This window comes from Melospiza georgiana, chromosome 12 (assembly GCF_028018845.1).
Source record: "Melospiza georgiana isolate bMelGeo1 chromosome 12, bMelGeo1.pri, whole genome shotgun sequence".
NCBI classification, from domain to species: Eukaryota; Metazoa; Chordata; class Aves; order Passeriformes; family Passerellidae; genus Melospiza; species Melospiza georgiana.
In genome coordinates, this window is record NC_080441.1 from 18885691 (window position 1) to 18909565 (window position 23875).

The window sequence follows — 23875 nt, forward strand, 5'->3', positions numbered from 1 at the left end:
TCCCGGAATCAGCTCCTCAGGTCTATCCCAGCTCATTGCCACGATCTCTCCTGATGATATTTGTATTTCTTTCCCCTGTGCAGCCAGGCTGTGCGAGCTGGCACACAGACACTGGGAGCCTTAAACACTAAATGTGGATTCTTGGGAGGGTTTGAATTTAGTTCCTTAGCAAAAGCCTATTTCTGCATCTTTCACCCCCAAATTCAGCCTAGAAATAGCTTCTGCCTGATTTCCATTTGCTTTCTCCAGGATTCCAGGAGCACTTGCAAACTCTATTCTAATGGTGTGTCAGCTTTAATTCCCCTTCCTGCCTCTTCCCCGAGGATGCAGCAGCAGCACTTGTGGCTGCTGCCTGCTGGGGGAGATAACAGTGTCCTTCCCTGGGCTCTGAGGGCAGGTGTCCTGTGCCACAGCAGGGCCACCTCAGCTCCCTCTCCTGACAAAGAGCTCTGCTCAGCTGAAATCCCACCTTCCCCCTCACCAGGGCTTTGCCCAGACCTCTCATGGCTGTAGGTTATTCACAGCCCAAATGGTCACTGACAACATTGAACTTCCAGCAGATGCTGCACTCAGTAAAATCAGAATTGTGTCTCTTTAGCCCTTAACTCAGAGCTGAGAGGTTGGGAATGCTGAATACTGAAACCTGAAGCTCAAGTGTCCTAAAAGTGTCCAGACTTATTGTTTCCTCAAGACTTACTGTTTCCTCATGGGAAGCACCAGGAATCGTGGAACTGTAGAACCCCAGAATGCTTTGGGCTGGAAGGAGTTGAAGTTCATCCATTTAAAGTTCATGCCCAGGGACACCTCCCACCATCCCAGGCTGCCCCAAGCTCTGTCCAGCCTGGCCTTGGACACTTCCAGGGGTCCAGGGGCAGCCACAGCTGCTCTGGGCAACCAGGGCTTCCCCATCCCCACAGCCAAGAATTGCTGAAAACCAAACTTCTCCCTGTGATTATTTGGGGAAAAGGAACCCTGATCCCCCATGTGAATTTTTGTTTGTTTGAGAGCAGCTGAGGGAGATGGGAAAGGGGCTCAGCCTGAAGAAAAGGAGGCTAAGAAGGGACCTTCTGGCTCTGCACAACTCCTTGACAGGAGGGGTTTTCCCCCCTAAAGACATGTATCACCTAAAGGGAACCTGCAGCTACTATAAAAATGTTATGCTTTATAATTTGTATTGGTCTGAGCTTTGAAGAATTGCTGACCCCATGAATAAAAAACAAATGAATTATTCAAAGAGGTGAATCTTCCTGGTATTTGTGGAGAAGGGTCACCTGCACACAGATTTTTCCTACATGATGGATGAGGTGCATTTTCTTTAACAAAAAGATCTTACTTCTCTTGGGATTCTGCTGCTTGTGGGGACAAATCTTGACCAGATTATTTCACATGAAATCAAATAAATAAAGGGTATGAAATGTGCTGGTGGAGACTGAGCAGAGGTGGAGACAAACCCATCCTGGCATTACAGCTCCCATGGTGGCACAGGCACCTCTGCTTTTGGAAATCCCATCTTCTGCACAGACCAAACATCTCCAGAGCATCTGAAAATTAACAGTGACAAAATTAAAATTAACACTAGCCCAGCTGACACCAGGACAGACGTTGAGCAGTGTCAGTGCTGGATGTGGTGTACAGGCCAAGTGGTACAAAAACGAGATTCTGCTTGTAGCACATGGCCTTGGTGACTGCCAAACACTCAACGCTTGTTATCAGGAGGTGCCAGAGGCTGTGTGTGGGTCCAACAGGCACATCTGGGAGGAGGATGTCAAAGAATGCTGCTAGTTTTATTGTTCCTTGATAAAACTGTCCTGAAGAGACATTACATGCACCAAAGCTTTGGGAGATCCCAGCTAAGCTGCGTTTTGTGCATTTTTCTGGATCACATGCACAGGGAGAGACCCTTTCCCCTTTCACTCATCCCCTCCCTATTCAGCCCTTTCCCCCTAATTTGCTCCTCTTCCTCGCTCCCTTCCCCTCTTCCCTCACTTCACCTTTTTGCCTCCATCCCTTCCCTCCCCCTCACTCTCATAGCCCCTCACTCACCCCATTCACTCTCACTGCCTTTTCCCCCTTTTAAACCTTTTTCCCTCATTGATCCCCACTCCTCTTCCTCCTCACTCATTCACCTCCTTCCCACCATCATTCTTTCATTTTCTCCTCATTCTTCCCCTTTTCCTCCTCTCACCCCTTTACCCCCTCACACACCCCCTTTCTTCCCTCACCTGCTCTAATTGCCTTTCCTCCCTCACCCATTCCATTCTCCTTTCACCCTCACTCGTCTCTTTCCCCCTCACTTGCCCCCTTTCTGCCATCACTTACCCCTTTCCCTCTCACTCCCTTTCCCCCTTTTAACCCTTTTCCCTCCACTCCCCCCTTTCCCCCTCATTAACCCCCATTTCCCTCATCCATCCCTTTTCCTCCTCACTCACGTCCGCATCCCCCTCACTCCGCTCACTTCCTTCCCATCATCACTCCCCGCTTTCCCCCACACCCATCCCCTTTTTCCCCTTCTCACCGCCATTCCCCCTCACTTCCTTTCCCCCGTGCCCTGGCCCGCCCTCTCCCCTCACTCCCGTTCCCCTCACCGGGGCTGCCCGCGCTCGCTCCCGGTGCCGCCCCCCGCCCGCCGCCGCCTGAGGCGGCCCCGCGCAGGCGCAGCGCCCCCATCCCCCGTTCCCCACACAGGGGCGGGGGCGGCGCCTCCCGCCGTTCGCGGGCCGGGCTGAGCCGCCGGAGAAAGGCGGCACCGGCACCGACCGGGCGGGCGCCCGCCCTCCGACCGACTGCCGTCCGCCTGTCCGGCCGTCTGTCCATCCATCCATCCAGGTACCGTCCGAGGGGGGAGGTGCCCGCCGCGCTCGGCTCTGCCGCGCTCGGTGCGGACCGGCCGCGCCCGTGCCCCCCGCGGGGGTCGCGTCCGCCGGTGCCGCACAGCGCGCTCCCCCATCGCGGCCATGGGAGCGCGCTCAGAGCCCTCCCCAGAGCCTCAGCCCGTCCCTTGCCTCACCCCCCGGCTCTCGGAGCTGCACGGAGCTCCCACAGCCCCCCGGCCTCTCAGAGCCCTCTCACAGCGCTCATGGCCATCACAGCCCCGCAGCCCCCTCACAGCCTCCCCTCCAGCTCTTCCAGCCCCACGGCTCCCCAGAACCCCCCGTGCAGTCCCATGGCCATCAGAGCCCCCTCACAGCCTCCCCCTGCTTCTCAGAGCCCCCTCATAGCCTCCCCCTGCTTCTCAGAGCCCCCGAGAGCCTCTCCAGAGCCTGCACTCCCCGTGAGCCCCATGGCCGTCATTGCCCCTAAAACCCCCCCAGCCGCACGGCAGCCCCTCCACAGTCCCTTTGCTCGCCCTTGCCGGCCCCTGCAGCCCTCGGAGCGCTCCGAGCCCCGGCCTGGCCGCCGCGGGGTGAGGGGACCGTTACCCTCGCTGAGACACCCGGATGTCTGCTCGGCAAACTCCGAATTATTGTCTCCGACCCGCTCACGGCTGCCGCCTTTTTGCCTTCTTCCAAACGTGTTTTATTTCCTCCCCCCTGTTACACGATGAAATTAACTTTCACAGGTTTGTATCTCTTCCCCCGCATGTCTTTGCGGGGTTTTGTTTTTTTGGGTGGTTTTTAGGCTTAGTGGTTGTGGGGAAAGACTGAACGCTTTTCAGCTGCTCTTCCCCCTCAACGTGTGTTTTTTCCCTCACGTGAGGTTTCTTTCCAGCTCCTGACTCTTGAAAGGAAACGGATTTTTTGGGTGACCCGTCTCCTTAATTCCCTCCTTGAGCCGCTGTTTTGCTTGGACTGTGGAACTCCTGGAACGCTCCACTGGTGCATCCTCAGAGCTGCTGAGCTTTGGGATATCTCTGGGAATCACACTGCCCCTTCCTCGGAGATCTCCTTGGAAATCACACCCGAGGGGATCCTGTGGCTTTGGAGGAGTGGGAATCCATGTGAGGAGCTTTTTGAAGCTGGCACATGGGTGGGAATGGGATTGCTTGGTAACTCCACAGTAAATTTCCCTAAGCCAAAATGCCTTCAGCAGTGCTGCTTGCAGGCACAGGTTTGCAATATGGGTGGAAAGTGTGCTCTGTTCCTCACAGCTCTTCCTAAGGGCTGTTTGTATTTTTTTTTTATTAAATTGAGTGGAAGTTGAAAATCTTGCAGGTAGAGGACCAAAATAATAATAAAAATCAATTTAAAAAACCCCAGCAAAACAAAATGTATTTTTAAAGAAATGTACCAAGCTGTTGCTGTTACAAGTGCCTAAATAATCGAGAGATGCTGAGGTACCTATGGCAGTGTCTGTTTGTCACCTTGCTTTGTGTGACACTGAGTTTTTGTGGTTTCCTTTTCCCGCTGTCACTTAAAAACAGATGACATTTTCAGACAGCAGAGGGAGGGGGAAGAAATCCACAGCCACAAAAAGTCAGGGTTTGATTGCAGTTGTAACAAGTGCATCAATTTTTCAACTTTGAATTGGCTGTGTTGACTCACTCCCTCTTCTCTCAGTCAGTTTGCCCTCCTGCAAAACAGAGAGGATTTCTGACTTTTAGCCCTTTTTTTTTTTTACTTTTAACCTTTTTTTTTAACCTTTTTTTTGTTTTACTACTCCGTGGACCATTAATTAAGGGATTTTCAGTATTGGGGGTTTTCAGTGAAGAGTCAGTTTGGAAATGAATGTGCCCAGTGAAACTGAGAACTCACGTAAATCAAGTGCAGGGGAAAAGCAGTGTTTGCTCATGTTGTAAAACCAGTGTGAAATGCACTTTATGGTTTTTTGGCTTAGTGGAGTGTGTAATCTTAAGCTGTTTTTTTTTTTTATTTTTCCCTGTTTGCACCACTCTCTTTTCAATTTTAACAGGAAAACACACCAGTAAAATCATTACTTGAACTTATTTTCATGTACCACAGTAACTGCAGTTCCTGTTGTTACTTTGGCATAAGGTGATAGAGAAATTTTTCCAAGTTTTTTCTGCTTTTCCAGGATAAGCCTGGTAATGAACAAAGGATGTTTTCACCATTTTCTTGACACTGTTGTTGTCTGACGTCAGCACCTTGCTAATGATGTTTCCTGACTTTGCTCCATCAAGTATTTTGTTGGTAAACACATGGAAACTAAACTATTGTGGGGGATTAAATCAGCTTCCTTCTATTAAACTCATTGGTAGCGGAACAGGTGCAGTTCAGAAAGAGGAATTTGTGGGCTTTTCAATGTTCCACCCTAATTTAAGTCATTCTTTTTGGGTTTGGATGAAATTCAGACACTTTCCACCCCAGTGTAATTAGAAAAGCCAGAATTTTTGGTGTGTAATTCTGTTTGCCTAAAGCTCTCATGGCTCTGTGCTGTTTAGTGCACCCCAGTGTAATTAGAAAAGCCAGAATTTTCAGTGTGAATTCCTCTTTCCTAAATCTCTCGCGGCTCTGTGCTGTGTTTGGTGCCTTGCAGTGTAATTAGAAAAGCCAGAATTTTCAGTGTGAATTCCTCTTTCCTAAATCTCTCTTGGCTCTGAGCTGTGTTTGGTGCACCCCAGTGTAGTTAGAAACGCCAGAATTTTCAGTGTGAATTCCATTTGCTGAATCTCTCGTGGCTCTGAGCTGTGTTTGGTGCCTTGCAGTGTAGTTAGAAAAGCCAGAATTTTCAGTGTGAATTCCTTTTTCCTAAATCTCTCTTGGCTCTGTGCTGTGTTTGGTGCACCCCAGTGTAATTAGAAAAGCTAGAATTTTTGGTGTCTAATTCCATTTGCTAAATCTCTCTTGGCTCTGAGCTGTGTTTGGTGCACCCCAGTGTAGTTAGCAAAGCCAGAATTTTCAGTGTGAATTCCCCTTTCCTAAATCTCTCCTTAGCTCTGTGCTGTGTTTGGTGCACCCCAGTGTAATCAGAAACCCCAGAATTTTCAGTGTGAATTCCATTTGCTGAATCTCTCGTGGCTCTGTGCTGTGTTTGGTGCCCTGCAGTGCCAGCCGCTGCCCTGGAGGATGGTGGTGCCCGGGAACGCCCCCCTGATCCAGCAGGACCCCGCGCTGGAGCCGGCCCTGGGCAGGGACGCCCCCGAGCCCTCGGCCATGGGCCCGGAGCCCCCCGAGGAGCCGGTGGGGCCCGAGGTGCGCAAGCTGCGCGAGCTGGTGCGCAGGCTGGAGCTGGACAATCAGCACGGCAGGACCCTGCTGGGGACAAACGTGCCCGGGGACATCCGTGCCGGGGTGGACAACCTCAACGGGATGGAGATCAACAACAGCATCAACGCCATGGCCGAGCAGCAGGAGCTGCAGCTGATGGCGGATCTGCGCAGCCAGCTGAGCAAGATGAGGCGGGAGGAAGGGGAGAACAAGTTCAGGAGAGCCCTGGATGCCCCCGTGCAATACAAGAGTGCTCCCGAGGAGGTGTCTCCCAATGGGGGGCAGAGCCACAGCAATGGCCAGTGTCCCTCGCCCGTGGACACGAGTGACAGCGCCGAGCTGCTGGGCAGCCTGCTCATGGCAGGGATCCACCCCCCAGCTGCAGCCCACGAACAGAACCCCAGTGAAAAGGGTGCAGATCTAGAGGGGCTCCCCAGTCATGCGGATCTGGATGAAGTCAAAGTGTTAGAACTGGAAAACGGCCCCGAGGAGGAGGATTGCTGGTAGGTACCCCCAGGCCTGGGGGAGAGGGATGTGCTGTGGTTAGGTGAGCAATTCCTTTAAAGCTGTAAACTGATTTCTGTACAGGACTTGGATTTTTAGCAGCAAGAATGCAGTTCTCATTAGTGACTGTTCTTATTCTTATGTCCATTGTGCCAGACTATTATGTTTTAAAAAATAAGTTTACCTGTAGGTGCTGATTTTTCCCCTTTCCTTCCAGCCACTGCTGCAGCTTCCTTTCCCTCTAAGTTCAGTTATATATAGCACATGCAGATAAATGAATAATGCACCTTTTAAACCTTGTGCACAACTGTCAAATACCATATTTTAATAACAATTTTGTCAATAAGAATCCTTTTACCATCTGGAATTTGTGGCTTTTCCTAGGACCTGAGGAGACAAACCATTCCCAGCTCCTGGAGGCTGTTTCTTTCCAGTTAAGCACCTCTTTTGTTCAGAGACATGAACTGAACCAGATCAGTGATGTAATCCTCAACTGACCCGACTCTCTGGGACTCTCCCCTCCACCCCCAGCCTTGTTTAGAACTTGTTTTATGAATCAGTACATTAACAACCTTTGGAAGGGCAAGGGAAATGTAAAATTTAAGGCTGATTCCAGCTCCTGCAATAGCTGGGACTTGAGATTTTACCCAGAGTTGTTAATTTGCAAGGAAGGAAGAGCCTCAGGGCTCTGCAAATTGGGTTTCAAATTTGTGTAGCCAGATTAATCTGGCAGCAAGGACAGGGCTGCTGAACACAAACCGAACCTTCAGCTCCAAACATTCATTAGCTGTTAGAAGGGAAGGTGAAGTTTTTGTTAATGGAGTGGAGCTCAATGAGGTCATGGCATCAGCTCCAGCCTGAATTTGAGGTTACATTTAAAACAGGATTTTTTTTCTTTGCAAGTGTACTTTTAATACCCAAATGCTTGATCACTGGAACTCTTCAATATACCCAAATAGCATTTTGAGCAGATTTCCTATAAATAAATAAGTGAATATATTTAACAGGTTACATATGGAAGACTGGCTTTATTATTTCCATGCTAATGGGAGCAGCCAGGTTTATATTCACATTTATAGAGCTTGTGACAGGGAGAGTCTTCAAATTCTGTTGAGGCTGGGATTTATCCAGGCAGGGGATGCTGCCCAGTGAATCAGGAGAGATTCTGTGCTCAGGAGTTCTGTTCTTTGACCTTTCCTTCAGTTGGTGGCTGGTGAGGCCCTTCTTCCCCAGGTACCCTTCACTCTGCACCTTGTAAGATCCTTGTGCTTTGTTAGCTCTGTTTTGTGTCAGATTTGCTTGGAACAGGGTAACCTGTGACAAAGAGGCCCCTGAGGAGCTGGATAAGGGTGGTGATCCAGAGCACTTGTGCATGTGCTGCTTCCATAAATTATCTTTGATTGTGCTGCATCACTTCCATCTGTGCCCCTTTCCTCTTGTCAAACAAACCTGCTGAAACAGGAAGCTGCTTTGAGTGGTGGCTTCTTGTTCTGGAGCTCGTTCTGAAAGTGGGGAATGAATCCTGTGTACAATCAATAGTGTCTGTGCTCACTGCCAGATATCCCAAACTGTCTCCATAAACACATCCCACACTCAGCCCCTGCAGGTGTTTGTGCTTTCCCACAGCAAGAACCAGTAAACTGCTTGCAGGGGAGGGAGGGTTTTCTTAAAGCAAACAAGAAAACCCAACAAATTCCTTAAATTCTCTGTGAATTTAGGATCAGCTCCAACAAGGTGGCTCTGCTGATGGGGGGAATTTAGTGCTGCCTGGATTGAGCAAATCCAGAGGGAATAGCTGAGTGGATTGTGTATTTGCAATCCTTTTTAAAATATTGTACATCTTTCTTCCCTGGAAGGAGGATGGACTGGAGAAGGATTTCTTACTGTTCTCTGCAGGTGCAGATGGAGTCTCAGTCCCTTCTCTATTTTGAAATTACTCTCTTTATTCATCTGGAAGTGGCAGCAGTGTGTGTGCAGCTCTCCTGTTCAGCAGCTCTGAGGGTGTGTTTGGAGCTGTGTGAAACCCAAGGCAGGATTGTGTATTTGCAGTCCTTTTTAAAATATTGTGCATCTTTCTTCCCTGGAAGGAGGATGGACTGTCAGAGGGTTTCTTGCTGTGCAGATGGAGTCTCAGTCCCTTCTCTGTTTTGGAACTGTTCTCTTTATTCATCTGGAAGTGTCAGCAGTGTGTGTGCAGCTGCCCTGGTTCAGCAGCTCTGAGGGTGTGTTTGGAGCTGTGTGAAACCCGAGGCAGAGCCCACTCCCAGCTGCTGTAACTCTGCCCTGGCCTGCCTGGCCTTGGCTGCTCCCTCAGCTCCCTTTCTCAAATAGCTGCTCAAAATTGTAAATATCCTGGAGAGCAGGGACATGGAGCTGGGCCCTGGCACTGAGCAGCTCAGTGATGGACTCCAGCACAGGGCAGCTCCTGAGCTGTTTTGGGAGGGTTTTATCCAAATTCCCCCTTACCCAGGGAACAAACAGATCTGCTGCTGATAGCCTTACACTGGTTGTGTTCCCCAGTGTTTGTCATGCTGGGGTTTTTCCATGGAAGGAATCCCTGGCACTCAGGTGAATCCCTGAGTTGCTGCTCTCATTCCAAAAGTCTCTCTCTCAGCTGAAACTGGGTCATGCTGTCTTCTCCTCAGTGTTGAGTTGTCTCTGCCTGGATCCGTGCTCAGCACAGCAAGTGGGGTGTCCTTGCATTGGTGTTTGCAGGAGCAGGAGCATGCTGTGCTCTCAGAAATGCCACTGCAGGACTTTCCTGGGTGTGCAGCTCTCAGCCTTAGCTCTGTGCCCAGTCACCTTCTTCTACATCCATGTTTAAGTCTTTAATTCTGTGTACTGGAGGAAATCATTGCTGCTTGTACCATCAGAGAGAGGGAGAGAAATTCTGGGGAAGTGAGGGAAAGTTTCATATCCAAGTGAGGATGTGATGCTGCACAAAATCCAGGAATTCTCCCAGTGCCTGCAGCCTGGGGGAGAAGGTTACTTACAGAGTGTCTGTGTAATCCATTTACACCCTTCACAGCTGTGCTGTAGCTTCCCTGGGATCTCTCCTGGCCACAGGGTGCTGCTGACAAGATCTGCACAACTTACAAACAGCAATTTGCAAGCTCCTGTTCTCTCAGCCCGATCATTTTATCAGGTGTTTTTATCCGTGTTGCATTAAATAATGCACAAGTGACTTCTCCAAACCTTTCCTGTTTGAGGTGAGTGTTCCTTGTGCTGGGTGACCCCTGCCCTGCTGGGACATCCCTGGGTGCAGGAGCTGCCTCAGAGCCCCGTGCAGCTCTGTGGGAGTGTCCCCAGCCCGCCCCTGGTGGCAGCACCTGCTGGTGGTGACACCGCGTGCAGAGCTGGGCCTGGCCGGGACAGAGCCTGGCTGGGGCTGGGAGTGCTCCAGGCTGTGCCTCCTGCTCCTCTCATTGCTGTGGCACGAGGGGTGGGCAGGGAAATCCTCAATGCCAGAGAGGTGGGGAGCAGGGGTGTCTGTGTGTCAGTCTGTGTCTCTGTGTGTCTGTCTGTCTGTCTGTGTTCATTCACAGCAGCACTCTGGAGCTGCCTTGTCATCACTGTGGGCTGCTGGCTGGGTCAGGAGATTCATTTAACTTTGGAGCTGCTCTGACTTGGGGACTGATTTTTGGTGTGTTGTTCAGCAGGATTAGTCCCTAAATAGACATGAGAAAGTGTCTCTGCAGTGTCATTTATTCCTCTCTTTGCAATTTCTTGGGAATAAAGATCAGTCCTCTCCTTGGGCTAAAGCAGAATGTTTTTGTGTGGAGTGTTCTCCACAGGATTTTCCCTTTTACATTTCTGTCATTTCAGAACCTGGATATTATTGTTTCACTGTGGCTTTCTACTCCAGTCTTGTCTGTGTTAGGATTTCTGTTCAGCAGGAGAGTTTAGATTTGAGATTAGCACAGCATAAGCAGAGTACTAAATCTGAAAATCAACTCTCTGAAGTCTGATATGCAAAGGAAAGGAAAATGAATGTATTACCTGTTTGAAATCCATGATTGGAGAGGAATTCAGCTGCCTTTTAGCACTTGGAGGAGGTGTATCTCATACACCTGGATTGTTCTAAACCCTTTCAGCTGGTTGAGGTCTCCTCCTTGCAGTGTTGTAACTCACAGGTCTGCAGATCAGTGCAGTGATTGCCATTTTTGGAGCTGCTGCAGCCACTGGTGCCAAGTGCTTTGGAAGATGGATAATAACCCAGGCTGTGTCTTCAGAAAAGGCCTTTGCTTCATGCTCAGTTTAATTTCCTAATGCACTGCTTCTAGAGCCTTCTGCAGCCTCAATTCTGCTCTTACAATTTATACATTTCTGCTGGATCTAAAATTCCCAGGATTTGACTCTTAGAGCTGCTCTGATCAGTTTTTCAGTGTGAGGATACTTTTTCTTGGTGCATTGTGCAAGTTGAGAAAATTGTTGTGTTTCCTGCATTCTTGGGGTTTGGGTTTTTGAAAGCAGGAATTTCAAAATCCAACAACAGTGGCCATTAACTGCTGTAAATCCTTCTGTGACATTGATTCCATAAGGGAAGTAGTATCTCTGGAATATTCCTTGGTTTTAGTGCTCTGGGTTATGTCAGAATAAAGTACAGAGTGTATCAGAAATTTATTTGTGAATGGCTGCAACTTAATGGAAGAAAAATTCCTATGTTTGTCACAAGGTACTCTGTTTTACAGGGTAAACACAAACATTAGTAAGCAGAAAGTAAAGAATCTTTATTATTGAAGGGTTTCCTCTCAGAAGATGAATAAAATCTCATTTGTATTTAATAATTTATACAACAAACCCCCAATACATCAAACTGGGAATATTTGCCCAAATGTTTACTTCGTGCATTTTGCATGAGGCCTTGTAAGTATCTAAATAACCAATTTTCATTTGCAATTTGACAAAAGAAAACATTCAGAGACGTTTAGAGAGAACACCCAAAGTGCTGAGCTGAGGAGCAGACTGCAGGGTAAGGTTTGGTTCTGAGCAGGGCTCTGACTCTGGGCTGCCTCCTGCTTTTCCAGTGCTTCTGGGATTCAATGCTCACCTGGCAAATCAAACAGCCTGGAGGCTGAAAGTACCAGAAAGAAAAATTCTGAGTGTTTTTAAACAAAGCCAAGAGTTTTTAGCTTTTCACACCCCCCCTTTCCAAGGTTTTAGCTGCCTGGATGTGAGGCTGGGTTAGGTCAGCCTCTGGTGGGTGACCCTGGTCACTGGACTTTGCTGAGCCTAGGAAAAGGTGACTTCTGGCTCTTAATATGCCAGAGAAATACTCACATTGACATATTGGAGGGGTTGGTGTTTTTAGCTGAGTGCTGTGCCTGCACCTTTGGAGGAGTCAGAGTGCTGAGCCCTTCCCAAAGCTCCTGCAGAAGGAAAATGGGAACCCTGGTGCTGTGAAATCAAACCAGAATTCCTTTTGTTTTAAACTAAGTTGAATCTCAGTGCTCTGAAGAATTGGGCTGTGTTCACTTAATTGGGTTTGGGGAAATGGTGAGAGCTTCTCTTGCCAATGGATTTGTCAGCAGGAAAAATCAGAGTTTTCTGGCAGAGCCCAGAGGATTCCAGAGCTTTGCTGCACGTGGGAAAGGCTCTGCCAGGCAAACAAGGGTTGCCATCCTCAGCTGGGATGGGAGCAGGGCAGGATTCTCTCCCTGAACCTGGAATATGAGCAGAGCAGCCTGACCTGCCCTGAGGAGGCTGTTGGCCTCTTTTTTGTCTGATGGTTTTACTGCTCCTTTTGTGGTCTGAGCTGTGCAGTAAATCCAGGGAGAGGGAGCACTTTGCTTCCTGGCTTTGATTGGATTTGAGTGCTTGTAATGTTCATTTATCCATGCACAAATGCAGCAGGATTGGCTGGGGGGAAACTGCCCTGAGAGGTACCTTTGGAGACTCAGGAATATTTGCATTCATTCCTCAGTGTTTATTTTATCAATAACAAATTAGCCTTTGGATTTTTTTTATTTGCATTTGGCTTTGTGTAAACCTTGGTGGGGAAAACCTCCTGTGTGAGTTGTGACTGAAGAGGCTGAGTTTATTCTCTGGAAAAGGTGGCTCTGGCCAGAGGCAGGAGTGGTGTGTCAAAAATAGGGAATAATGTTGTCTGCAGGTAACAAACAGTGTTTTGAGAGCTGTTGCATGCAGTGGTGCTCCATCTCACAGCCCCAAAACCTGCCAGGTTTGCTTTCTGCATTCCCTGTTATCCCTGCCTGGATCAGGGTCAGGGTTAGGGTCAGGACAGGAGCCAGGGCAGTAGGTCAGGCAGACCTGTACAATATTTTAAATATCCCATTTAAATATATATTCTGTCTTGGCCAGGTGTTGGTGTTACAGCCAGGACACCTGACAGCTGAGAGTCCCACAGTGTTTCTTTGTATTTTAATCCCAGGTTTTCAAGAAGGAGTGGGATAATGACTGACATTCCTGCTGATTTACAGCAGTTTTGTTGAGGAAATCAGTGTTCTGTGGGTTGGATCTGAGCTGGCTGTGAGAGAGTGAATAATTGGAGCAAAAGGCTCTGTGTACCTTGTTGCAGGAGTGGCAAAGGTTGGGAGAGAGAGGATAGGAGGCAACTGAAGCACAGGCAGACACCTCTTGAAATCTTAACTCCACCCCCAGGGTTACTTTATGCTTAAATACTGGAATTTGGCCTGAGGAAGGTGAAATTCTCTGGATGTATCAGTGGGGCCAGCTTTGGGAACACCATAAATGCTCAGGTGTGGCTCTGGGTGTTTTCTGTGTCACCTGGGAGCAGTTGCTGAGGTAAAGGAGCACAGGAGAGGGAGGTGCTGGTGGGAAAGCAGCACTTGTGGCATTGTGTGCATGGGAGAGCTCCTGGAGCTGCTGCTGGGGATTTTCCAGTGCAGAGGGAGCAGCTGAGGGCTCTGCCAGCAGCTCCTCAGAGCCTCAGGAGAGGGGGAACCTGAGAGCCAAACCTGCTGTGCACAAATCACAGAATCCCAGAAGGATTTGGGCTGCCTGGCACCTTGAGGACCATCAGCTCCAGATCTAGATCAAGGTCTCACTGCCCTCTGCACCAGGGTGTTCTCCAAGTGATCTGCAAGAATTAAAAACAGCTTCACTTTTGGAGGTATAGAGCACTGATTTTTTCCCCTTACAGGTTTTGAGTGTGTTGCTGAACAGCAAAAACATTAAAAAATAGGGAACTGCTTTTTCCTTTTAAAAATACAAATGTGGGATGTGTAAGTAAAATACTTGAGTTGCTTTTATAGCAAAGGCTCTTCCAGCTTTGACCTTTCCACAGAGCAATGTTCTGCTTGGGAAATCTGGTGAAGATGCTGCTTTCCACCCAATCCCTTGTAAATAATCCAGGAGTTTAGGGTTAATAAATCTGATCCTGAGTGTCCATGCAGAGCAGTGGGGGTGTCAGAGATGTGGCAGACACTCAGGCTGGAGGAGAATTGATCTGACATTGCAGGGAAGATAAAGCACAGCCACACTTCTGCCTGTCTGGCAATGTCTGAGCCCTCCAGAGAAGGGGTTTATCCCTGGAATCTGGGAATGCACCTTTGGCTGGCTGGGAGGGCACATCCAGAGGGTTTTAAACCAAAAACACAACTCCTGGAAGGGCATCACCCTGCAGCTCAAGTTAGGAGCACCTCACTCCCTCACTGCCTCTGAGAGGGGATGTTTTGGAAGAGGGGAGTGGAGGGAGAGACAGGTGAGTATTCCAACAATTGTAACAACAGCCTAGGATGGCACCTTGCCTTGCAGAGCCTGTGGGTTTCTCTGTAAAGCCATTGATTTTCCTTTTGTGGCAGTAAATTTTCTTTCTGAGTCAATATGCTATTTAAACCTGATTTTTTTTAATTTGGGTAACTGGTAATTGGTAATTTGGGGAATTTTTAAATTCGGGTAACTAAACTTTTTGATTTGGTTCCTCATGGCTGCACTCTAGCAAATGGCACTTTGGTAGCTGTGTGCTTTGAATTAACCAGCATTTCTTCCTTCTCCTTTGAATCCTTGCAAAGGCTCTATGTGTCTCCAAGGAAATCCATGGATGAGAAAACAGCCTCTCCTCTGAAGTGGTGCCGGCAGGTGCTGGATAACCCCAGCCCCGAGATTGAGGCTGCCTGCAGAACCCTCATCAACAGGCTGGACCAAGGTAGGGCAGCTGCAGCCTCTGCTGCTCTGGGCTCCCTTGCAAAGCTCATTCTGAGCAGGAAAACTGAGCTTAGTGTTGTCAGGCTCTTGAATTTTTAAGTTCTGTTAATATTTAAACATTTTTAAATGTAAGAAATATGTAGAGGAACAAATGTGCTGCTGGGGAGTGGGAGCCATGGCAAACTGTTCTTGCAGCTTCTTCCTGGTGCTGAGTGTTCCTAGTGGTGATGGTTCCTCCTCTGGATATCCTACTGGATATTCCTGCTGGATCTTCCCAGCTGGCTGAAGAAATTGCTGCTGCTCAAAGCTTATAACAATGAAATATTAAACTTGAAGAAATGGTGTCACTTGGAAATCAAGTTTTTCCTCCAGTTTATCATCCCCTAAAAGCATTTCCAGCTGTGGGTTGTGTTAATCCTGAGGGGAAATCTCTGATTTCATCTGCCTGAAGTGAAACCCTGGAATGTTGTGTGCGGTGGGGACATCTCAGATCACAGGCAGTGTTCTGGGTCTGGCTTTGGGGCTTTGCTTTTCCACCTGGGCTTTCAGTGGTGGGACAGCTCTCACAACAGATGCAGTTCACAGGACAAAAATGAATTTATTCTGCTCTACCTCTGTCCTGCATCCCCTGTAGTGCACCTGGTGCATATCCTGCCTGTGTCAGCCCAAATGGCCTCAGGTTTGTGTAAAGTGGGCTGGACACTGAGCTCCTGACAGCCTGGACCCTGAGGGCTTGCAAAGGAATCAGGAACTGCCTTTTACCTTCTCTAGACTCCCTCTCATGCAGCTCCCCTGGCCAGGACTTGCTGCAGGTTTGTTGCAGACATGGCTGCAGGTTTGTTGCAGACATGGGCTGCAGGTTTGTTGCAGACATGGGCTGCAGGTTTGTTGCAGACATGGGCTGCAGGTTTGTTGCAGACATGGGTGCAGGTTTAATGCAGACGTGTGTGCAGGTTTGTTGCAGACATGGGTGCAGGTTTGTTGAAGACGTGTGCAGGTTTGTTGCAGACATGGGTGCAGGTTGGTTGCAGACATGGGTGCAGGTTTATTGCAGACATGGGTGCAGGCTTGTTGCAGACATGGGCTGCACTCTCCTCTGTCCAGCTGGACTCAGGAACGTTCAGACACAGCAGCTGTGTGTGGAGAGGGACACTTGTGAGAGAATCACTGTTTGGAAGCTCAGGGATGTCCCTGAGCTCTGGAATCCAGCCCCAGCTGGGTCCCCATGTTGCTGTCTCAGGGTTTGTCTCCATGGGAATGCAGAAATTCTGATTTCACTTGAACCAGCAATTCCAGCCCTGTGGTTTGGAGTCTGAGGTTGCTGCTTTGGGGGTTGGTTTGGGTTATTTTAGTTTTCATTCTAACAGTGTTTGGCACTGCTTGAGATCTCAGGCTGCTCTTGGGTTTAACCTTGGCATTCCTGATTGGAGATAACTGAATAGACTTTGAGAACAAACTTCATTTGCTTTCATAAACCATCTGTGCTTAGGAATTTGAATGAAATCTCTTTGATTACCTCTTTCCTCTCTGAAATGTATCAGGCTTCAGTTGTACTTAGTCTGACCTGGTAATATTTGTGGGAGAAATAAAACAAGAAAATTTAATATGATGAATCTTCATTATATTCTTAGCTGATACTCTCACAGTAGGCAGAACTGAGTTCTGTGTGCAGTTGAGCAGCACCTTGAGTATCTCCAGATCATGGTGTGAGTAATTTCCTCAGTGTTGTAGCTGCTCCAGTAAGTTTCCACCTCCAGTAAGGATGGGGGAACTTGGTTTTGCCACCTGCCTTATTTTGGTTGGTTTGTGAACATGGGGGAGTGTGTGTGAGCTGAAGGAGTTTAATTCAAAGAGCTGGTTTTTATTTATTTTATTATATTGGCTTGGCATAATTTCTGTGATTTAACACTGTCTTGGTTCCATCACAAAAGTTCAGAATAACACACTTGTAACATAAATTCAGTGAGCTCTCTAAAATGAGGGGGTGTGATGGTGTGCACAGGGGTCTGAGGATGAGGGAAGAGATGAGGATCTGACTCCATGTTTCAGAAGGCTGATTTATTATTTTATCATATATATTATATTAAAACTATACTAAAAGAATAGAAGAAAGGATTTCATCAGAAGGCTGGCTAAGAATAGAAAAAGAAAGAATGATAACAGAGGTTTGTGGCTCAGCTCTCTGTCCAAGCCAGCTGGCTGTGATTGGCCATTAATTAGAAACACCCACATGAGACCAATCACAGATGCACCTGTTGCATTCCACAGCAGCAGATAACCATTGTTTGCATTTTGTTCCTGAGGCCTCCCAGCTTCTCAGGAGGAAAAATCCTAAGGAAAGGATTTTTCAGAAAATGTGTCTGTGACCCCCTGTGACAAGGGGGTGTAGAGGTGGCAGATGTTGGTGGAACTGGTCATCCATCCAGCACTGGAACTTTGTGAAATGTATGACTTTTTCAAAGCCAGGTTTGTCAGGAGTTCCTCTTGGAGTTCTTCAGAGGGGACAAAAGCAGTTAAAGGACACGAGTGGGGACTGGGCACTGCTGTGCTCCAAGTACCTCTGCTGCAGAATTTAATCCTGTTCTTGATCTTGCTCTCTGTTTCCAAAATAATTTGCTAACCTTTGTGGCTTTTTTGTATTTTTCCTTCTAGCCAGTAGATGGAAAAACCTGTATTGCAGCCCCCTGGCATCTCCCAGCGCACATAACCTGAATTCCGAGGCAGGCTCCTGTAGCAATGCACTAAACTCTCCTGGGCACCTCAAATCGACTAACAAAGCACTACTAACCTGTGGCAGCTCAGGTATGGCATGGCACTGCAGCACTGGGCTCTTTAAAATGCAAGGAGGGGTAGGGATTGGCACAGGGAAAAGGTCTCATGGCCACTCGTGGTGTTTTCCCCTTTTTATTTGCTCCCTTCCTCACCCAGGTTTCATTTGTGTGGGAGAAAACCTCCTTGCATTCTAAATGTCCTGTGGTTATTTCTTGGTTTGGGTTTCTCTACTTTCTCTCCCTATATATATATATATTTATAAACTGTACTAATTTTAAGTGGCTTAAAATAGAAAGCAGCTCTGTTGGGGCAAAAATATATTGCTCTTGAATAAAGTTGTAGAGTATAGATGTGATCTTTATAGAGTCACTTGGATTCAGTTTTCTGGGGAAGGTTTCTCTTGGGAATATTGATTAATGCAGGGAACAAAAGGCTGCAAAGCCTGCAGGGTAAAGCCTTCAATTACCTGAGTGGGAAGCTAAAACAAAATACCAGAAGTTTTCCTTCAGCCTTAATTGTGTGTGGAGAAGATTCCCTACCTTAGAGGCAGCTCAGCCACGACTCCTGTTAGAGCCTGATAATGCAGCTCCTCCAAAATGCTGTGGCCTGCAGCCTCCCTGTGCCTGAGGAGGCAGGAACACCCTTCAGGAGCTCCATTTGTCATCCTTGGTGCAGTTCCTGCTGTTCCCTGCACAAAGGCTTTGCCTCCTGGCTCTGGTATCAAAGGACTTGTCCTTATTTGTTTGTTTTGTGTGGAAATTGCTAAACCCTACTTTGCATGTTTCAAAACACAAAGCATGTTTAACAGTCTCTGCCTCCAAACTTGATGTTAAATGAACTTTTTTCCCCTCTCTGAAAAAAGAAGAAGGTTGCCTGTGGCTGTTTTCACAGGTGCAGGTTTATTTTTGAGCTCTGATTTTTTATGTAAATAGAAATTAACACTTATCTCTGTTTTGCAAACAAAAGGATGCACGTAGGACTGAGGATTTTTGCCAGCTGAGTTCTGCAGGGAAACATCTCTAAGGCAATTTCTTGTTTTTCATATGAGTTTGGGAGGCAATCCAGGTCTCTGAGCACCTTTTCACCCAGAAGCAGCTCCTGATGAGTAAAACCAAAATGTCTTTGGCTTCTGCAGATGTGCAGGGCCAGGACAGGCTCTGTCCTTTCAGAGCATGATGAGTTCACTTCATCTCAGGTGCCTCTTCCCTGTGCCTTGGGCTGGTGCTAAGATGAGCTTAAAGTTTTCTGTCAGCCTGACTCAAATCTTATCTTATTTCCAAGAAAAACCAGCTTTTCTACCCTTCAAATGGAAAATGTTTAACTGACTTCCCTTGAAAACCAAACCAGCCCCTTTAACAAAGCCCAGATGTGGTTTCTGTTTGAAAACCATCATCAGCTCAGCTTTACTGATGGATGCAGGAGCAGATTTTTCCCCTCCTTGGCTCTTTGTAACTAGACCTTCAATTTGAAATGCAACAGCCAAACTAAACAAAGTTGGATTGGGAGTTTTGCCTTTTAGAAAGCTGGTCTCAAGGTCCAGCTGGATTTTTAATCAGTGTTGAATGTGCTGTTAATTACAGCAGGAAGCCTGTGCTTGTTCCTTCCACCACATCCTACAGGTGCAAGCCCAGCTCAGGATGGATTTATTTCAGCTCTTACAGTCTTTTCCTGACACCAGGAGGAAAGAAATGGGATTTTATAGTGCAATATCCTGACGTGGAGTGTGTATTTGTGCAGCACACACCCAGATGCACCTTTAAGGTACAGCCACACTTGTGTCACTGTGTTATTGCAGCATCCTGAAGCTCACAGTTTTCCTGCCATGTTCTGAGAAGATTTGAAGGCAGGGCACCTCTTGATGTTCAAATAAACCATTTGCCAGCAAAGCTGAGCAGCCCTTTCCAACTGTGCTCAAATGCAGCAGGCAGGGAAAAGCAGCAGGTTCCCAACAAGATTTTTTCTACCAGCTTGGAAGAGAACTAAGTGCTGACATGGGAAACACAGGTGTGAAGTTCAGGTGTAAAATGAATTTCTTACATGGGCACTGACCAGGCTGCTTCCTGCCAATCAGCCTCACATTCCTTGTTTGAAAAGCACCTGAAAACTGCAGGTTAAACACTGAGTGTTGGAATTCCTAAATTCTTATTTCTCACAGCTGGACCTGCAGCTCCCAGCTGCACTGCTGAATTCCTGGGATAGATCCTGTTGCTCCTGGTGGGTCTGTGAGTGTGTGACTGGGTTTGTGTCCCTCTCCCCAGGGTACCTGAGCATGCACTCGGCCCTGAGCTCCCAGTCCTCGGTGGACAGCGAGCTCAGCACCTCGGACGACTCCATCTCCATGGGCTACAAACTGCAGGACCTCACTGATGTCCAGGTCATGGCACGGCTGCAGGAAGAGAGTAAGTTTTGGTTGGTTGGTTTGGGTGGTGGGCGGGGTTTTTTGGGGGGTTTTATTTGGCTTTGGTGTTTTTTTTTTTTTTTAAGTTGCTTCTATATTGTCAGGCAGGAAAACTTCAATAAAGGCATAATCTGGTGAGAAGCTGTAAATAACCCAGGTGCCACCCAGGCAGGTGTGTGTTCATGGGAGGCAGACTTGAAATCTTTGTTTCCACCTTTGAAATGCTGCTGGGTGCAGAATGAATTAAACGAAAAGATTTAACCTCTAAATGAGACTGCCATTCCTGTGGATTAGACTCCTGTACCTACTTAACCTGCTGGAGCTTGTTGGCAATGTCCACAGTCGTGGGTGGGATTAGGGAGCACTGCAGGTCCCCTGAATGTTAACTGGGCCGTAATTAAGCAGTGCCGTAATTAAGCAGTGCCGTAATTAAGCAGTGCCGTAATTAAGCAGTGCTGATGCAGGTGATGCTGTTCCTGCTGATGGATTCCGGGAAGGACAGGTGTTAACCTGGCTCTCCTTCCAGAGTGAAACAAATCACTACCCAAGCATTGCTTTGGAGTTGGGGGCGTGTTGTTGGGATTGGTGCTGCCCGTGTCCCCAGTGATGTCCCCCGTGTCCCCAGGCCTGCGGCAGGACTGCGCCTCCAGCTCCGCCTCCGTGTCCCGCCGCAGCTCCAGCGCCTCCCTGCACTCGCTGCGCCGCGGCACCTACAGCGACCAGGAATTCGACACCTACAGCCTGGAGGACGAGGACGACTGCGACTGCTCGCTGTCTCTGCGCAGCGCCCACCGCTACTCGCCGTCCCCGCTGAGCTCCCCGCGCTGCCAATCGCCCTCCTCGGGCGCCGAGCTGGGCCGGGCCGCGGCCTCGCGGCTGCGCGCCCCGCGCAGGGCGGTGCAGAGCCCCATGCAGGAGCGCCTCAAGTACGCCAACAGCGAAGGTGAGGGCGTGCTGAGCCAGGGACGGGGCTTCTGGCACACACGGATCCCCCCGCAGGGCTCCGGGCTGGGCAGGAAGGGAGCTGGCCGTGCTGGGTGTGAGGTGCACAGGGACACAGGCGCTGGATCGAGAGTAGGATGGCCACGGGACCAGGGCAAGGATTGCCCCCTCTGCTGGGCGTACCTCGAGTGCTGTGTGCGGTTCTGAGCTCCTCACGACAAAAAGGACATTGAGGGACTGGAGTGTGGCCAGAGAAGGGAATGGGGCTGGAGCACCAGGAGTGGCTGAGGGAGCTGCAGTTGTTCAGTCTGGAGAAGAGCAGGCTCGGAGGAGACCTTACTGCTCTCTACAGCTCCTGATAGGAGGATGCAGCTGGGTGGGGTTGGTCTCTTCTGCTGTTTCCGAAGTGAAAGGACAAGAGGAGATGCCTCAAGTTGCACCAGGGGAGGTCCAGGTTAGGTGTTACAGAAGTAGTCAGGCCTTGGAATGAGTTGCTCTGGGAGGTGGTGGAGTCACCATCTCTGGCTGTGGCACTTAGGGGTGATCATGGTGGTGCTGGGTTGAAGGTCTCCTCCTTATCCTGTGGTCTCAAAATCACTGCTATTTACTGGAGGCTAAGAACTAGGTGCAGACTACTGTGCTTTGGAGCGCATGGGTTTCTGCAGAGCCTCAGAGCAGCAGCAGCAGGGGGCTGAGGCTGTGTTTGTTTTCAGAGGAGCTGAGGCACAGCATGCCCAACCTGGCCCGCAGCAGCCTGCGTGCGCTCGAGGCCGTGCGCGGCAGCCGCAGCCTGGAGTCCGACCTGCAGGTGCCCAGCAGCCGCATCCCCAGGACTCAGCAGCGGTCAGCAGGTCAGTGCCACGCCTCCCACAGCCCTCCTCTCCCTTCTCCCTTTGGCCAGCCCTCAGAGGTGCTCTTGTGTCCCTGCAGGTCTGACTCCCAGCAAGCTCAGGTATTCCTCGGGGGCCGCGCAGTCCCCGCTGACGGGGCGCCAGCCCAAGGCGGCCGGCTCCCTGCTGCCCGGCCGGCAGGTGGGGAAGCCCTGCAGCTACACGGCTCCCGTCCCCCCCGTGCGCAAGGCACAGCTCCACACGGGCTCTCCCAGCAGCACTTGCACTTCCAGAAGCTCCACCATGGTCACCGTGGCCAAAGGCTCTGCCCTGAAAGCGCGGCCGGGCGCGGCAGGGGTGGCCGTGCCCAAGGGAAAGGCACCGCCCCCATCCAGGAGGTGAGAGGGGTGCAGAGCTCTTTGGCGTTGTGGTAACTGCATGCCATGAAGTTCATGAAGCATGGGGAGTGGTGTAACAACACTTAGAGTTTTTGTTCTTGCTGCTGGTTTTTTAACAGCTGTTATGCTACAATTCATTATTGAGGGAAATTAAATTGATTGAGTTGTTATGATATGACTGATGCCAGACTAATAAGCAACCAGTGCTTGTTGATCTTTAATGTCCTATTAGAGCCTTATATTGAAATCTTTAAAAACATGAAAAAGGGAATTTTTAATCTCCTAATTTATATCAGTACTCTACATACCTGATTATTTTTCATGTGTTCAGTTGTATTTGCATGGAAAAATATTTCTCTTGGACTCAGTCATGGGCTGAAGTCACAACAGTGTTAATTGTGGCAGATATCAGTGATTAAGATTCCAGTAACAGCCACTGAATTTCTTAAAGTGCCTCAAGTTGGTGTTTGCTGATGCTCAGGGTGTGACAGCAGCCCTTCACCCATGGCAGGGGGATGTTGGTAACCCAAACCTGTATCCACTACAGAGCTTTTCCTGGAGCTGTCCCTGATGTGTTGCTTTGTCCCCCCAGGTTCCTCCAGGCAGCACAGACCCCCCAGGCCCCCGAGGACGACTCCTGGAAGGATGGGTGCTACTGAGAGCCCAGAACACCTCTGTGGAGCAGATCCCAGCTGGCTGGGCATGACCTCACTGGGAGAGGCCCCGAGCCCCTGTCCCTGCAGACTGCTGTACATATCCCTCATTCTGTGCTCTCCACACCTCCCACCTCCCTCTGCTCTGCCAGGAGCCGGGGCTGGGACACACAGCTCCCACCCTTCACTGAACCCTGAGTCTTCCCAGGAAGACTGGAAAAGCCTTATTTCATCCACACCCCAGCTGCAGCCCTGGGGAAGGTGTGTCACCATCCCCTCCCAGGGATGCTGCAGAGCTGGGGTGTCCTCAGTGCCAGAAGCAGCTCTAGGCTGGTGCTGTGGCAGAGCTCATGGGGAGTAGAAATAGTGACATAGGTGTTAGATTTGAAACTTTTTAAACCCAGCCTGATGTACTCTAATATTTGTCTGGAATTCAACTGGGTTTGGTTTGTTGGGTTTTTTTGTTTTTTTTTTTTTTTTTTTTACTTCTGTATAGAATGTATTTCTGCTACTTTTTATTGTTTGGTCTAGAGCTGCAGCAGGTTTTTATAACTGTAGAACACTGAGCTGTTGTATCCAGGTGTCAGCACAGGTCATGAGGAGCAGTACACAATATTTGTGTGGGGTGTGAACAGGCAGGGACAGGGATGCCAGTTAAAAACTGCTGGGCACCAGCACCTTACCTCAGCTGAGTCAGCTCAACACCACTTAAAGAGTAAATTTTTAAAAATCCCCTTCCCTCACAACTTTGTCTTGAAGTGTTGGAGATCTCAGCTGGTTCCCAACTGCCCTGACTTTTGTAGAAGTTTTCTACTGTCTCTTAAGGATTCTGTTCCAGTGTCCTTTTCCTCAGCAAGTGCTGGATGCTACAAATACAGTCTTAGTCCAGGAAATATGCACTGATAGCAATGTTCTCCCTGCCATCAATGTGACTTTGATAGTGTAGTTTAATAAAATGTTATGGTGCTGAACTAGATCTGCTTTATTCCAACACTGAGTTCTGTGCCACAAACGAGGCCTCTCCTGACAGAAAAGAGCTCTGCAAGGATAATCAGGGCCTCAGCAAAGTCTGGTAGGATGCAAGGAGTGAGATTTACCTTTAATTCCTCAGAGATCAGGACAAGGCCCTCAGTGTTTGCCATTTCTG

At 48.9% G+C, this 23875-nt stretch overlaps 1 protein-coding gene across 2 annotated transcripts; it reads left to right on the forward strand.

Moving 5' to 3' along the window:
* The first annotated feature begins 2700 nt into the window (after positions 1 to 2700).
* Positions 2701 to 23693, forward strand: LOC131088670 (SLAIN motif-containing protein-like). Of its 2 annotated transcripts, XM_058032911.1 has the most exons (9): positions 2701 to 2826; positions 5943 to 6607; positions 14603 to 14736; positions 17388 to 17537; positions 19766 to 19906; positions 20531 to 20848; positions 21561 to 21698; positions 21778 to 22075; positions 22668 to 23693. In XM_058032911.1, the coding sequence occupies exons 2-9, from the start codon at positions 5964 to 5966 to the stop codon at positions 22732 to 22734; spliced, it is 1890 nt and encodes a 629-aa protein (XP_057888894.1). In that variant the 5' UTR covers positions 2701 to 2826; positions 5943 to 5963; the 3' UTR covers positions 22735 to 23693. The 2 variants fall into 2 exon arrangements, with proteins under 2 accessions (XP_057888894.1, XP_057888895.1); XM_058032912.1 differs by lacking the exon at positions 17388 to 17537.
* Positions 23694 to 23875: the final 182 nt, after the last annotated feature.

Bases quoted from the DNA above. Each gene is read 5' to 3' on its own strand.
- LOC131088670 (XM_058032911.1), top strand. From the start codon at position 5,964: ATGGTGGTGCCCGGGAACGCCCCCCTGATCCAGCAGGACCCCGCGCTG. The intron at 21,699-21,777 runs GTCAGTGCCACG...GTGTCCCTGCAG, and splicing joins GACTCAGCAGCGGTCAGCAG to GTCTGACTCCCAGCAAGCTC. The intron at 22,076-22,667 runs GTGAGAGGGGTG...TTGTCCCCCCAG, and splicing joins GCACCGCCCCCATCCAGGAG to GTTCCTCCAGGCAGCACAGA.